The sequence below is a fragment of the Pollicipes pollicipes genome, unplaced genomic scaffold (genome assembly GCF_011947565.3).
Source record: "Pollicipes pollicipes isolate AB1234 unplaced genomic scaffold, Ppol_2.1 Scaffold_4308;HRSCAF=5072_pilon_pilon_pilon, whole genome shotgun sequence".
NCBI lineage: Eukaryota > Metazoa > Arthropoda > Thecostraca > Pollicipedomorpha > Pollicipedidae > Pollicipes > Pollicipes pollicipes.
The window spans coordinates 1-16,018 of record NW_023596465.1 but is presented as its reverse complement, the minus strand read 5'-3'; the positions used below and the strand labels follow the sequence as shown (position 1 = coordinate 16,018).

The window sequence follows — 16,018 nt, the reverse complement described above, 5'->3', positions numbered from 1 at the left end:
ATCCAAACACCTTTATTGGAGCTTAAGTAACTATGACAGCGAACATTGAGTGCTGCAAACTTGCAGCACCCGCAACTGTGGTGCCATTGCTGTGCGTGACCACAGCATTACTGCACTTCAAGGACTGTAAAAATGTACTGGGCCAAGGTAACAAGAATCTGATGAAATTGCTTGCCTATTCAAATGGTCTTCCATACCATTTGTACATTAGTTGACATTGGGGGTGAATGTGATGTCTTTGGGTGAGGAATGAAAAGCAAAATGAGAATGTGGTGGCCAAACAAAACTTCTCAATATGGTACATATATGCAGCATAGAACATTGATGCCAATGGGATGCTGGATTGAAGAGGATAGGAGGACCTGTTTTGTGATTTACAAAATGTTCAGCATTAAACACAATGCATAATGCACATGCTCTTGTTAACATCAGGTAGCAACATACACCTACATCTGTTGTGAGAACAAGATAACCCAAGTGAATTTGCACTGCATTCACAGCTGGCTCCAGGGGACATTCTATGGCAGCAGGTGACAGTGACCACCATGCTCAGGCTGGTCTCAGTGATTGCCAAAGGCCAATAGAAATTGTCTGCTCGCAATTTTTAAGCTTTCTAGCTTTCTAAGGGCTTCCTTCCCAAGTCATTGCTTGCACCTACTGTATTTTTTTAAGGTATGGAGGGAAGTAGTGGATATTGATAATTCTATTGTAAAGGTGTCAGACTCAGTGAAGGCTGATAGAAGCAGATGTTAAAAATGTTGTGTATCTGTTTCATCATTCTCTGGAGCACATAATGCTAAGTTTTTTATTAAGATGTCATGCAAGCTACAACACAAATAGGAGCATCTGGGGCATTGTAGTTAGTGCAGCTACATTCTGGCCCAGGTGCAATCTTTCCCACCTGGAGAAAAGGTTTTGGGGCAATGTGATACCCTAGGCTTTTAGGCTTGATACTAGACAATGTTTTTCAACCAGAAGGGATGTTTTTGTAAAGCCTGAATTAGCAACTTTAATTTCCCACCCTTAGGTGACAACTTGGCTTAGATCCACAGCTGCCATAACATTTTTGTACTCTGGATACCAGGAAGTGGCCGAAAGTCAGACCACATGGCGGTTCTTAATGAATACAAGTAAGTCTCTTCATAATCGTGATGCCCATCTCCATACAGCTTCCCTTCAAATGTTTATGGATCTGTTCAAAACATGAGCGCTAGCAGAATATTTTTGCTCTTGACAAGTCAGTCAGGAAGAGACAAATCATTAAAACCAATTGGAGAGTTTTGCTATGCTCAGTCTCCGACATGGTCTCTTGAATAATTGAGGCATTTCCGACACTGAATTGCGAGTGGTTCTCTTATATGCATTGCCATGACACAGTGGTGTTGTGTTAGTAGGCGGCCATCTGTGGTAGGTGATTGGGCATGTGGTTTTCCATGACTGTCCGTTGCATCCTTGGCAATGAATGCAGTTCGTCAATGGTAGGTTAAGTCGTGTTCAAGTGTGAGCCGGTCTGCACAGGGCATAGTAAGTGAGAGCCTTGCTAATCTACAGGCCAGTGTGATTCTGGTACTTGTTTCTCATTTCCCAGTTTTGTTCAAAGGTGATTCCATCCAGTATCCACACATTTTAGTTTTCACATTTCCATACATGGTTTACCATATACCTAGGTGGCAACACAGGCTGCTTGCTATTGGGCATCTTAGTCAAGTGGGTGCAAGATTTGTGCTTTTGCAGATATCAGTACATGGCTCCTGATGGAAGCAGCAAGTCTGAAGCTGTTGCACCTTCTGGTTTTATTTTGTTGTTACGCAAAGAGGTTAAATGAGTTTCCAAAAAATGGTTTTGTTGCATCATGATGGAACACAAAATATTTTTATTTTACCTAGTCACAATCCTGGAGGACAAAATCTAGCATACCTTATACCAGGAAATGTCAAGGTTTCCAACACTGGTGCATGCGATTCATAGTACAGGGTATGAGACTGTTGTTTCAGTGTACCATGTTTAATACTGATGTTTTCTTTCATTTAAAATGCTTTTACATAAATTGCTGTAAATGAAAAGTGGCACTTTTATTGAGTGCCAATGATTGTACTATTATCTCTCAGAGATAACCTGAGTGAAGCTGTAGTGACCTGCAGCACTTGGATAATTTTGCACTCCACCATGGAAAATTTGTACTCTGTTGCCAGGATTTTTTCAATTTCCAACACTGCTATGTTCTGCCTTGAAAATGATAGATATATATTGCTCTTTTTTAACATAAGGTGCCAGTGTGTACCATGACCTTTGTATTCTTTACATGGCAACACTCACTTGTTTGTCAATTGACGCTCAATGGTGAGGCGACAAATTATGAGTAACCATCCATGGAGTGACGTGTTACTCCCAAAATATGACAATCATGATAACAGTTGAGGGTGTCTGTCAAATGTTGGTCCAGGTGACAAGGCTAGTGGGGAGAGGTTAGGCTGGGTTTGGTAAATGTTGATGCAAGGATTATATGTGATATGATATGAGTTCCTTGATCCAATACAGTACTATGATTTTGGATTAGCATTTAATTCACTACACTGTAGCAAGTCATCAGTATTAAAGTGTTAACATGGTAGTGTAAATGTACCTATTTTATGACTATTTTAATGTGTGCTGTCATAAAGAGGATGACTTATATATGATGCTCTTTTGTAATGTATGGTGCCTTCCTTTATTTTGGCTAAAACTCATCCCAAAGTATGTAAAAGTTAAGCACAATTGTCCTGGCCTGAGTTTAGTGTAGTGCACATTGGTGAGAAGTTAGCTTGCATACCTCACATAATTGTTGGTGCAGAAGACAATATCTTTACAGATGGGCTACTAGTCTGTTGAGGTTAACACCAGTGGAGATGCCTGGTATTTCCAGTTTTTCTGCCTGGAAGAGTGGCCTAATATGTTAACATTGGAGGGTACATTCTCAGCTTTCCAGATTATTGAATTGCATTTGTAGACTTTTAACTCTCCCAATTGTCATGTGTGTGAATGTTAAGAATAATAATTTTCCACCTAACATGTGCATTTAATATGAACTGTGCAAAAAACTGCCACACTGACTGCTGGTCTCTGGTGTAGATGGCTGTTTTCAGTGCATTGCGTATCCAGTGCTGATAATGAAAGCTCTTTTTATGGTTTTACTTAAGTTTAGTAGTACTATCCTGTGAAAGTGGGATTCACTAGGATATAAACCATTATTTGGGTTATTGAATTTAATCATGTTTGTAGGGCAGTCATGTTTAAGTTGTTTAAGTGGTCTGATCTGGACCTGTTGGTGTTAGGTTTGAGCCTTGCAGCTCCACCACTGCATCTCACATGATATCAAGTAAAGGTATGATTTTCTACCCAGGTGTCATGTCCTTTATAGGCAGGGGTTTACTCATGTCATAAAGGCATTTGTGTGCTGAATGAAGGGCACCAGTCAATTCTTGTCCATGTTATGGAAGTTGGTCTGTTGTGTAAGACATTGTTGTTTACAGATGTTTTTGGGACAGTTGCACAAATTTAACCAGAAGCTGCTTTCTGGTTTCTCTCAACTGTGTTTGAAAACATCTGGATATAGCCAGAGGCTGCTGTGCTTTTCTTTCAAAACACTCAAACTGATGACCAACTATGTGTTAGATGCATTGTTTGTCAGTTTAAACAAATTCATCAAGATGGTTTGGTTTGTTATGTCTGGGTGATTAGGCAGTGCCATGTCTGGTTCATCATTGTTCACTGTAATGTTGTTGTTTTTTTGCCATCATTGTTACCCTTCCTTAAATGTTGTGGCTGTTGCACTCATAGCACTACCCAACCACTTATATCCCATTGGCTTGGCATGGATGGGATTCAGCCTAGCCATCAGTTGTATCCTTTCAGTCAAGCAACACCATCGCTTGCCTTCTCTGTTGATGCCAATAAACATTTTGGCATACATGCAGGATTTGGGCATACATACAGATGATGTGGTGACTTGTAGTAGTTAAACATCTTTTTGCTGTGTTTTTGTATGGGGGCCCATTTGACTCTACTGGTTTTGCATCTTATCACCAAGCCATCCCAACTAGCTGCTAACTTCATTTGTTTATTTTTGTAGTGTCATTTACTGGCCCAGTTTGGTAAAACTTTACAAGGTTTTGGTACCCCCTTTAGCATAGAGGTGGCTCCAGGCTTGAATTGTGAGATGCTTGTCATGACAAGTCTTTTGAGTCATGCATTATCAAATTTCTTCACTGCTTAGGTCTGTGTTTGAATGTACTGCAGTAAAGATCTTGGTGTCTGCTCCAAAATTACAGAGGGCATGACCTGGAAACATCAGTCCAATAGGTCAGCACACTGGAGCAAATCAAGCCCCTATGCTCCATCCATACCATGAGAAAATAGAGTTTTAAATAAGTTGAGGAAACATGATTGTATGCTGCACAAAATGGACTGCCTCAGCTCATCTGAAATGTGTGTATTTATGTTTCCAGGGGTCCAAAAAGTCATTGAAGATTAAGCTGAAGCTGGCCAAGAAGCTTCGCCAGAACCAGCCGATCCCACAGTGGATTCGGTCACGGACTGGCAATACAATCAGGTCGGTGGGCTTATCCTGGAACTCATAATACTGGTGTCGTTTGTTTCACATGTTTTTTTCACATTGTGTGAATTGTCTTTCCCAAACAAAATTATGGGAATCAGTTTGGGGTTTATGTCAATACTTCACCACATTAGTAGCCAGAGCAGACAAAGTAGCCAAAGTAGCCAGAGTGGCAAAACAATGTTAATGAGGGACAATAACAAGCATGAACCTGCCTTTTTCCTTTTCCATGTGTGTTATGGACATGACAGGGTCTTGAAAATTTTGTCAGAAGGCAGTCACACTATACTGTGTGGTCTGTTGACCTCACACACGGTATCTGAAATTGGGTGTTGGCCCTTGGGGCAGAGAACAAAAATTTTAAAACCATGGCTTGTAGTGAAAACAAGATAACCAAAGTAAATTTGCCCTGTATTCACAGATGGCACTAAAGCACATTCTTTGGCAGCAGATGTCAGTGAAAAATATGCTCTAGCGTGTCTCAGTGATTGCCAAAGACCATTAGAAATTGGCTGCTTGCAATTCTTAAATTTTCCAGCTTCCTAAATAAGTACTTCCTTCCTAAGTCGATGCTTGCACCTACTGCATTTTGAAGATTTGGAGCTCATGGAAAGTTGTGGATATTGATAATTCTATTGTAAAGGTGTCAGCCCCAATAAAGGCTGATGGAAGCAGATGCCTAAAATGTTGTGCACCTGTTGCACCATTCTCCGGAACACATGATGCTAAGTTTATGATTGAAATGTCATGCAAACCACAATATAAATAAGAGGGTCTGGGATATGGTAGTAAGCGCATCTACATTTTAGCCGAGGTACAATCTTTCTCATCCAGAGGAGAAATTTTGGGGCAATGTGATACCCACCTAGGCTTTTACTGACTAAGATGCACTTAATTTGGGAACACGTGTGTAGTTCCCTATTTAGCTGGATAGAATGCTAGCCCCTCCCCAACTTTGAGAAAAAGACTCGGTCAAAATCGGGCAGAACATGGTTTGCACCACTTCTTCGGGATACAAGATTTATTTGCTCACCCGCTTCACAAAGTTATGTACAAAACTACACCACCTGGGACATCAGGCTGCTGCGTGATCGGGGCTCGGAGGCCAACGCAGCAAGGGCGGAGGAAATATTTACTCCTCACAGAGCAATCTATTTGCATGAAGTTAGCATTACTACATCTGCTCACCGGCATTAGGTCTGATAAAATACTTTTCTCAGCATATGACAGCTAAATTTATATATTGCCTTTATCTGCACCACCAACCAGCCGCGCTATCACCGCTTCTCGCGCGGCTCCTCCAAAGCAAGGTCGGTAGGCTACATAAATGGCGCGCTCGCAGTAGCAGTCTTCAACGACAGGGCCGCTGTAGGTTATCGGTTTTGATGTTGGCTTTTAGGGCCTCATTGATTTTGGAAAAAATGTATTGGTTGGCAAAACCCTTCTGAAATAGAAGTTTGGTCTCAAAAGACGCAAATAATCATACAAATACACCAATAAAAGTTACGCTCAACGCAAAACAAGAAAACATGCTTTAGCTTTATACTCAGATCATGATTCTGTCGCGACGCTCTGTAGATAGATAGAAGAAAATTCCATGTTTTTGCTTAATGATCCTTTTATGCATTTTCATCACGTTTTCAGCTCGGATTTCTTGGTGGAGAATATGCCTTCTCTCCAATGCTAAATTCTCCCCAAGAGCCGGAGACTCGCGGAACCGTGATTTTCCGCGTGCCTAAGCGAGTGTTTGGGATGGTGTTTGGCGTCACCAATATACGTTCTATATGAAGTTGATTTTGGATAGTTCGATTGCAACGTTAATACAAATTTCAGATAAAAAGAAAACAAAATATTTTATTCCCCAATATATGATTAATTCACCCTATATTTAGAGGCACACGTAAGTGTGACATATACTTCCGTATCAATTTTTCTTGTGTTACCGTGATTTCTACGTGCAACCCAGAAACGTTGAATCGTGCAGTGTACGAGATATTCTCTGCGCTTCTCCCTGTTTCGTCAAGAGACGATTACGTTTTTGGGTGCGGGCTCGGGCCCGGTGTATGAGCGCGTCGATATCGTTATTGGACAGTAGGTGGGTTAAACATGTGCTGGTGAGCAGCAGCAGACCTGGGCACTGAATGCATTACAAGGAAAGATTGTGTGATGTGGTAGAGAGATTCGGCTGTAACTTGCAAGTAGTATCCGTCGTTCAATCGTGATTGTGGCGCGTTATGCTGTCAAAATTGCAGGAACAGCTTGCCTCCATCGCTCACAGAGAACAATTCTTTACATTCTTTCCGGTGTATGTACGTGAAGAACAAAATGTCGTGGGGCTAAAAATACCAAGAAACACCCAAGTTTCAGACACTGCACACACGTTTAAAGCAGTATTGAAATATCAGTTGTATTACTTTTTTTGTGTAGGACATCATACTAGTGAACTCTGTTAGCTGAATTGTCTGATCCATACATCTGACCAGATGAATGGATTCCATCCTGGACCACAATGCAGTACATGCAGCGCTCCACTCGGGGTCGGGCTGACATCTGCGGTGGATTATGTTTCATAGATCATCACTCACTTCGCTGGCGCGCCTCGTATCCGTTGAGCCATCTGACCGAGGACGTCCTGGTTTTGCAGGTACAACGCGAAGAGGCGCCACTGGCGTCGCTCCAAGCTGAAGCTGTAGGCTCCCGTTAGGTGTGGACCGCATCAGAACATCAGTCCGACACCAGCGTGCTCAGTCACGCCGCTCTGGTGTCAAATGCCACACGTTCAATAAATTGGTCACCCACGGCGCGTACGACAATTTTTTCGGATTGGGGAGAATGGACTTGGATGGCGATTTGCGTTTAGCGATATCAAATGCGGTTTTCCCATACGTCAGCGTGCAAAGCTGCACGGTGTGGTGACGGTAAGACGTTTTGGTTAGCAATGTGACCTGCGGCAAAGCAAAAGGCGCACTAATGCACCTTGCAATGTGCGTCTGGGGGAAACAACCATACAACACTACTTGTTCTCGGATGAGTCAGAGGTCGGGTGGTGGTGTCAGTTGTGTGCGGAGCAGGCAGGAATGTCATCTCAATCCAAGACATCTTCAGGCGTGGCACGGCAGCAGCGGCGGGCCGGGGTGCGGCAGCGGTTCAAGCATACGGCGGTAAATCACGACGCGTACGGGCTTGCCGTCGATGGTTTTCAATGGTGCCTTTCCATCAGCCTATTCTTGCCCATATTTGGACTAGCAAGCGTTCATGACAAACGAGTAACGCGCACTTACCTGAAACGTCCCGGTCTGCTACCTCAATTGGTCTGGAGCTTGGCTAAGAAAAACTTGGCTCTGACATCGACGGGATGGGCCTATTCTTCGTGACGGCGGTGGAATGAAACATTGCCATTTCGTCACTGCCAATTTAATGAAGGTATTGCAAAAGATAGCAGCGTCTGCATAGTTGGCAATAATGCATTGTCGTAGAACCTGACATACGTCCTGAAATGGAAGTGCATCTGCGAACAAACTACCGCTGATTGCCCAACGCGGCCTCTTTTGCACCCATGTACTGCAAGCGGGCTTCACGTCTACAAACATACGGTATAGGTACCTCAGTAAATGTGAGTTGCTTCACTCTAAATATCATGAATGTGCAACGGAGACACTAATCTACATCTATTTATGTTCGGAACTGCATATAAAGTGGAAGGCATTATTTCAGCAGCAGATAAACATTTTTGCTAACTTCGCAAATCGTTGAACCAATCAGCTGATAAATTTATATCTGTACGTCCGCTAACTTCTTTGCTGGTAAAGTATATACAGGATGCATTCGGCCGAAGTTTGCCACAGGCATTTTCCACTCTTGCCCGTCGTCACCAGAAATAATACGCCAGTTTCGACCCTCATGTCAAGAAATATGGATAATGGCACCGTATCTGGCGGTCAACGTAATGCATGGCAAAAAGCTTGTCCATCTCGACCACGCTCTGAAAGCACTCGGAGTGTCTCCATCGGCATAGAGAATTCGTGATCTCTGGCAAATTTTGCGTGTAAACAGTGTTGAATGCTATCTGTGTACAACTTCCTCGATTACAGATGATAATTGCAACTTATGTTGACAGTGCCGAAAGCTACATATGTGAATACAACTTCCTCGTTTACGGATCGGTCAAACGAACGCGGCCAAAGATAAACGGTTAAGAGCATAAGTAAACCCTTAAACCATGCACATCGGCCTCTGTCTGCTGTGAGCGTGCCTGCAAAAGTCAGCCGGCAATCCGGGACCTGACGCAAAAACACAAGATGTGTTTAATAAACGCGGCGGAAGCTGAACGCCGTCGTCTAATTCGCCAGATTAGTCCGCTCTATTGCTTGCAGAAGGGACAGAATCGAACCCCGCACGGTCTGGACCATTTTTACGAAAATTTCGAGAGCAAAACAGATCATGCAAACGAGGTCCTAGACAGGGGTGCGGGGACGAAAACAAAGTGGGGAAGATGGGCGAAAATAACGTGACGAGCTAGTCCCCATTTTTCTCACGGGATTTTACTCACATACTTGTTTGACTTCACGAAAATGTCGATTTGATTAAGTTTGATGAAAATGGTGATTTGTTTCATGATGATATTCATCATTGACGTTTTTTATTTATCATCGACGACGACACTTCGATGTGTCAGTCATGTATGAACAAAACTCAGCAGAATAAAGATGAATGGATGCAACGAGAAAAACGAAACCCCCGCCTGATAAAAAACGAAAAAAATGCGTCTAAACTGAAACAAGATTCCATGGGCATATTTCCTTGTATGCGGGGCGCTTTCGCATTGATTTTCAACAATGATCTTCGTATGGATACTACGATTAGATTTGCCTTTTTATTTATGATGATAGAGGAGGGCATACCTTATCATCATGCCGCAACATCCATATCCGCAGACCTATGGCACGCTTTCACGATCGCCATGCCTAGCAAAGAAAATAATGACGTCGGGGATGTTGGAAGTCTTTAAGTACCTTCGACTATTTCATACTGAAGACGATAATGAACTAGTAGTTATGAAACGCTTGCCCCATTACCTATCTTAGTTCGAGGCATCTCTTGCTGTACCTCCGTGCTATTATTGCAATGGCTGAGCGATGACGTTATTTTGACACTCTGGTTCACTTCCAGCCCACTACTGATCGCATAGTGCTCTGTTCTGGTCCGAATGACATGGGCCATCGAGATATCACGAGAAGATCGGTGCACCATTGCAGTGCCGCCTTTCACCCTTCCAGCTGCTGGCAGCTTCTAGTCGTTGTGCTTAACCATCTTAGGCGTCTGGTTCACTCACTGACTGGTGCGCAACCGGCCAGATAATTATGAGAAGTCACATAAAAACACACAGGTTTGTTTTGCATCGCCGAGCACCAAATCGTATTTCCATGATGTCAGGACACCGGTTTAATAGATGAACGTATCGCTTGACCATAAAACAATAACAACTCCCGGACGGATTCGGGGGTACGGCATTCGCCGTTATTACCATCAACATTATCCGTGGCATGGATTATAGGAGAGACAAAGAACGGACTGGTACAATGTGTTCACTTCGCCCACTTGGACCATCCGAGGGTAATGGGAGACACTGGAGGCTTTTTCATTCAACGACACAGGCCATGGATGCCCCAAGACGTTATCCTGCAATGATCCTGTCAAGGAATGTTATTCTCGACAATTTGCGCATTTGGGTATTGTGATATAAGCGTTGCAGCATTACGTAACACTCAATGTTCTAAAATGTTTACTAAAAGCTACATACTAGAAAAGAAAACAAATATTTAAGGCGGCCGTGGCTGTATCAAACGGTTATGGCGGATGCACGCCACCGCGTCAACCTCTTCCCAGTTTTCCTCATCGCATGCGGTAAGCCTAGCCTCAAAGGCTGCACACCGGTTCGCCTCTACAGCTGGATCACACAGGGGATTGCACTGACTCAGCCGGCGGTCGTATGACGCCACTGGGCCGTCCCGGCCGCACGTCCCTTGCCTCGGCTGCAGCGGGGGACTCCCCGGCCGGTCCCCCCCCCCCCCCCCTCCCGGGCAGGGTCGGCGGCCAGCTCGCGGCGCCCGTGCCCCGCAAGCCGCATTGCGCCATCTGGGGATGAGGATCGAGCTTGCAAAAGGAGACTCAGAACCAAATGTTAAAGAACACAAAATAAAAAAGAACTTGGGGGTACCCCAAGGATCCATTCTCGGCCCAATTCCCTTCTTAATGTACATAAATGACTTGCCTAAATTAAGCAGTAACATGATTTGTCTGTCTTACGCTGATGATACCGCAATTGCTTTCAAAAATAAAAGTATTGTTGAACTTCAAAACAATGTCAATACGCTTTTGCTTCCAATGACTTCCTGGTCTGCTGCTAATTTTCTTTCCCTGAACGTGTCAAAAACATTCACACAGCATTACACTACCCTTTCTTCGCACTTCCAACTAAATGTGCAAATTAATAATTCACCTATTAAAAAAAGAAATAAGATACCTCGGTGTAATCATTGACAAATCTCTTAAATTTAGAAGCCACACTAATTTTGTTGCAAGCATAGTAAGTAGAAATATTGGAATAATAAGTTGGCTTAGGTACTTCATTGATAAAACAACGTCACATCCACTCTATAACACTTTGATTCTTCCTTTTTAAATTACTGCTGCCTGATTTGGGATATAAATTATGCTTCTTAACTAGATGGGTTACTAATTTTGCAAAAAAGGGCTGTGGGTCTCATAGAAAATGTGTATCCTCCACAAAGCTCAGAGCCAATCTTTAAACGATACAAAATTTCGAAACTATCGGATATTGCTAAATCCCAAATGTTAATTGTGATGCACAAATTTGTAACTTCACAGCTCCCTGCATCATTCGATTTAATTTACAATCTCTACGAATCCAATGACATGGATATGAGGCGAGCAAAACATTTAGACCAACCTTTCTCTTATCGTAATTATAGACTATTTACAACATCTTGCCTTGGCCCTAAGCTGTGGAACAACATTATGATTCCATAATTTCCAACAATAACTGATATCCCTGCATCAAAAACCATCGTTAAAAACATCATCCGCAAGCATTTCGTGAATACATATTAACGTAACCAACATACGTGAAGACATTGCAATCCTTTGTGCTGTACATATCCAACGCACTTCATATTTAACCTCCTTCATGTTCCATAATGAATTTCTGATATAGTTAAAGTCATGCACATATACCCAAATTCACGGCGCTGGCTCCGGGAGTTCTCCCAGCAACAAGCTCTGCTTAGCTGGGTGGACTCCCTGGACACCCAGCTCAAAACCCAGCACGAAAATGAAGAGGTAATTGCCCCTCCGACTTGTGTGACTGTACAGCCCTTACTAACACGGTGAATTGAGTGGTTGTAGCTTGTTGGGCGGTTATAGCGGGCTGTCATTAGCTTACTTTGGCTAATGACTAATTTAAGCTTTCTCATCTATGATTTTCCCTACCTATTACATAAAACAATCCCTTCGGGTCTGCACCACCTCTTCGCCTGCTTCTCTACGTTTGTTTCATCTTCCTAGCTGGGAGTGCCGCGACTTTATTTTATGTTTTCTGGTCGTAACGTACGGTTTACTGCGTCGCTGGGATTGAGGGAGGGGCACTCCTGGTTACCTGTTCTTGGGTAACGGCATAGAAAAAAAAATTGGCGTGGGTTCAGAGTGCAATTCGGTGCTATCCGTCCAGTGAATGCGTTATGTTCTCATCAGTGCGAGCCATAGACTGAAGTATTGCACATACTCGCAGCTACATCTCACCGACAATACAAGTGCTTAAAATTGGAACATTTCCTGCTGCATAGGCCTTAGGCGTCTCTCTCTCTCGTCTCTCTCTCTCTTCTCTCTCTCCTCTCTCTCTCTCTCCTCTCTCTCTCTCTCTCTCTCTCTCTCTCTCTCTCTCTCTCTCTCTCTCTCTCTCTCTCTCTCTCTCTCTCTCTCTCTCTCTCTCTCTGCACCAGAGTGTTTTGTTTGAATTTGTGGGCCTTTCTGAAGCTCTTGGCGTGTTTCATCATCGCCACATCTTCGTTTTTATCGTGAAACTTGTAACCGTTTGACTCGAATCAAACATTAAGCCATACATATGAAACTATTCGTAGTAAATGCATCACTTGATATGACATTCACTCCTCCTCGCTCACATCCCCTGGCATAATGTGTTACTCGTCAAGAGGCATCCTTAAAAGTTCTCACTCTTGAGTATGAGCACGGATCGCAATATCGAGTGCCGAGTGAGTGAGATATTTACCACCAGGCCCTTGATTAAACAGCACCTCCTGATAGACTGAAGGTTTTTCATTTGAAATGAGAACTTTGAATTCATTAATTGAAACTTGCAGATTGTCAGATCATACGCGACCGTAAATAGTTTGCGGTCAATTTACGGTCAATTTACGGTAAACTGACAAACATGCGTCGCTTGCTTTCATCTTCCTTTTTTGCGGAACCAAAAAAAGATAAAGAGATTATGAATTACTTCATCGCTTCAAGAAACGTGCATCGTAAATACACAATATAAATACGTTGCATTTCGGATTCTTAAGAAGTTACGTCTTATAAAGATGTGTCATAATGCCACGCTATGTGTTTAATTCGATGTTCGTTCAGGACACAGACGGCGAAGTTTGCAATAACGTCTTTATTGCTGTGCCTCACCAACATTATATCGTTGACACGTCGCAGCCAATGCCGTTCACAACCACCAGCTACATGCCCTCTCACACAGGATCAAACGGCAATCTTTGAACTCCATTCCTAATACTTCCCGAGGCTGAGCTCAGCGCTGCTTACTCCCGGTGCAGCAGCTTGCTGAGCTCGAGACCGAGCTTCTCAGCGATCACCTCCTTCAACGCCTCCTCCCCCCTTCTGCTCCAGCTTGGGGTCTCCACTTTTTCTTCCACAGCCGGTTGACCACCAGTTCTGCGAATTGGAAGTCGACCGGGCTGCCGATCAGCCGATCCACCCAGCGACCGACGCCCTTCAGGTTCACGTCCACGGTCGATGGTCGGACAGGCGGAGCGTCACGTCGGTCCGCTGCAGGCACGGCCACCACGTGCCGTCTCCGACACGTCCAGCCGCAGCGCCACGTCCAGCTCGCCGACCGGCCTCACTCAGCCGGATCTCCGGCTCGGCCCTCCAGCTTCGCAGAGATCTTGCGACCCGACATATCCGCTTCTGCGCCGTCAGCTCTGCGATCGAAGTTCCCCGCGGAGCCGCGGCCAAGCTGACGGTTGCGCGCAGCGCCAGTGACGTCTCCTCCGGGAACGAAACATGCAGGTTTTCTATGTTTGTAGCTGGCTAAACCGTAGAATGCGGATGTTGGTGAGCTCATGGCAGACGTCGTCGTCGCAATTTTCTCGTCAGTCCAGCGTCAAGGGGTCGTGCCGCCGGTGCACGTCGTCCCGCATGCTCTCCAATAGCAGCTTCACGCATCGGCTGAGCGCCGCTGGATCGCTCAGGTCGCAGTTTGGCTGCTCGCTGACGGCCGATGCCAGCAGCGCCAACAGTGGCAGCACGAGCAGCAGATGCATGGCGCCTCGACGGACAGGAGCGCACTGCAAGCGCCGTCCCGCGTCCGCTGCTTTTGTACCGCGCTGCTCTGGGATTTCCGGCCGAGGACTTGCCCCGGGTGGTGACTGGTGAGCGGTGGCCTTTCCGTCGGCTGCACCGCAGATGTAACCGGCACTCGTACAGCAGACATCTGCTTGGCCGAATCCAGACGAAGCTCCCCATTTTTTGGTGCTCTGATGATGCAATGTTTGCAGGGAAGATTATGAGAGTTCATGAGCGCGTTCTGGTAGCTTCATGGAGTTCGCGGCAGGCTCCTGCGCTGTCGAGTTCTAGTGAGCCATTCAGCGAGCAGGTGACTCATTTGCCCCGCGTATGCATGCGCACGGCCTGACGCCGAGTCCGACTACAGCTTTTTCACCGATGGTCGAAACTACTTCACGCTTCAGACAGCATCAACCCCCTGCAGAACTTAAACGGGCAGAAAGGTAGTGCTCACTCCTACTCTGCATCTACCCACCGCAGCAGAGCGCAGCGAACAAAATTAGCATGGATGGTTTTCGTATATATATCAGCTTGAAAATGAATGAATACAGCAATGAAATGACGAAACTAAGTGCACTTTGTGAAGCAATTTGTCGCGAGGGTAATTTTCAGACAAAAAAGCAGTGAGCGCTGTTGTACTCGTGCTATCACAGCTTGGATAAGGGCGGGAGGGAGGGACCGCAAGGTCATCGCGCCGTCGCCAGACCGTTATCGACTTGACCTTGACGTTCCGCCAGTCAGGCACAAACGTTACATCGGACAGTCATATCGGTGCGCGCAGACCGACTGGGCGCCAGCTGTGCCAGACCGGGTGCCAGCTAACCAACAGCGCCGCCGCCCCGCCCCGGCCATGATTCTCTACACGTACTGGATGAGCTCGTGCTCGTGGCGCGTCCGCATGGCACTGGCCTGGAAACGGCTGGAGGCAGAGCGGCGGCCGGTGGACCTGACGAAGGAAGAGCAGCGGCGCGCCGAGTTCGCCACCGTTAGCCCGCAACAGCAGGTGCCCGTGCTGCTGGACGGTGACGTCAGCATCAGCCAGTCGATGGCGATCCTGGAGTGCCTGGAGGAGGCATACCCGGCGCGGCCGCTGCTGCCCGCCGAGCCCGGCCGGCGCGCGCTCGTCCGGCAGATCTGCGAGATGATCGTGTCCGGTATACAGGTGAGAGCTGTACTGGGGTCAGGTGGCAGGTATGGTGCGACCCAGCGCTGCGCTCGGGTCGAGACCGAGGTATGAGTCAGACCATGGCCTGGGCCTGACTAGGCCTGGGGAACTAGGCCTGGGCGGCCAGTACGGGTACCTGGCCTGAGTGACGGGTGTGGGGTCTGGCCTGCCTGACGGGGAGTTGTGGTCGAGGTACGAGCCAGACCAGACCTACATTTTAGGTCAGTGGCCTTATGTGACCTTTAGGGGATCACGGTGACCAAATACCCACGAGATGGCTTTATTTTGATATTTGAATAAGCGTGAAAAATTACGCTAGGCGGTATGTTCTAAAAAACAAAACGTTTACCTGAATCACTTAAGGTCAGTGGCCCACTCTGACCTATCAGAAGTCTATGAAAAAATTCCGTTGCGGTCCCTGTTATAAATAATTCGAGATAGGCGCAAAAAACTGCACCATGAAGCTGTCCATAAGTTGTCATCAGTGATGCAACATCAATCTTAAAAAAAACCAGCTTGGTCTGGACTTCGGTCTGATCATGCCTGATCCAAGATCAATGGGAGCTGTTATGTCCTAAGTTAAGCTGCTTCATTATCTAAGGAACTATCTCAGATATGTATGGTTTCATCTACACTCCGTTGTTGCCTCAGAT

At 45.5% G+C, this 16,018-nt stretch overlaps 1 protein-coding gene and 1 long non-coding RNA gene across 2 annotated transcripts; both read left to right on the top strand.

Annotated features, from left to right (window-relative positions):
* The first annotated feature begins 1,107 nt into the window (after window positions 1-1,107).
* On the top strand, window positions 1,108-7,271 carry LOC119097724 (uncharacterized). Its single transcript, XR_005094176.1, has 3 exons — window positions 1,108-1,130; window positions 4,485-4,588; window positions 7,236-7,271. It is a non-coding gene; the product is annotated as an uncharacterized LOC119097724 (long non-coding RNA).
* A 7,711-nt stretch (window positions 7,272-14,982) lies between these two features.
* Window positions 14,983-15,362, top strand: LOC119097723 (maleylacetoacetate isomerase-like; the record flags this gene model as incomplete). Its single annotated transcript, XM_037220695.1, has 1 exon — window positions 14,983-15,362. A coding segment is annotated over exon 1 (312 nt), but the record flags the coding sequence as incomplete, so codon positions are not given.
* Window positions 15,363-16,018: the final 656 nt, after the last annotated feature.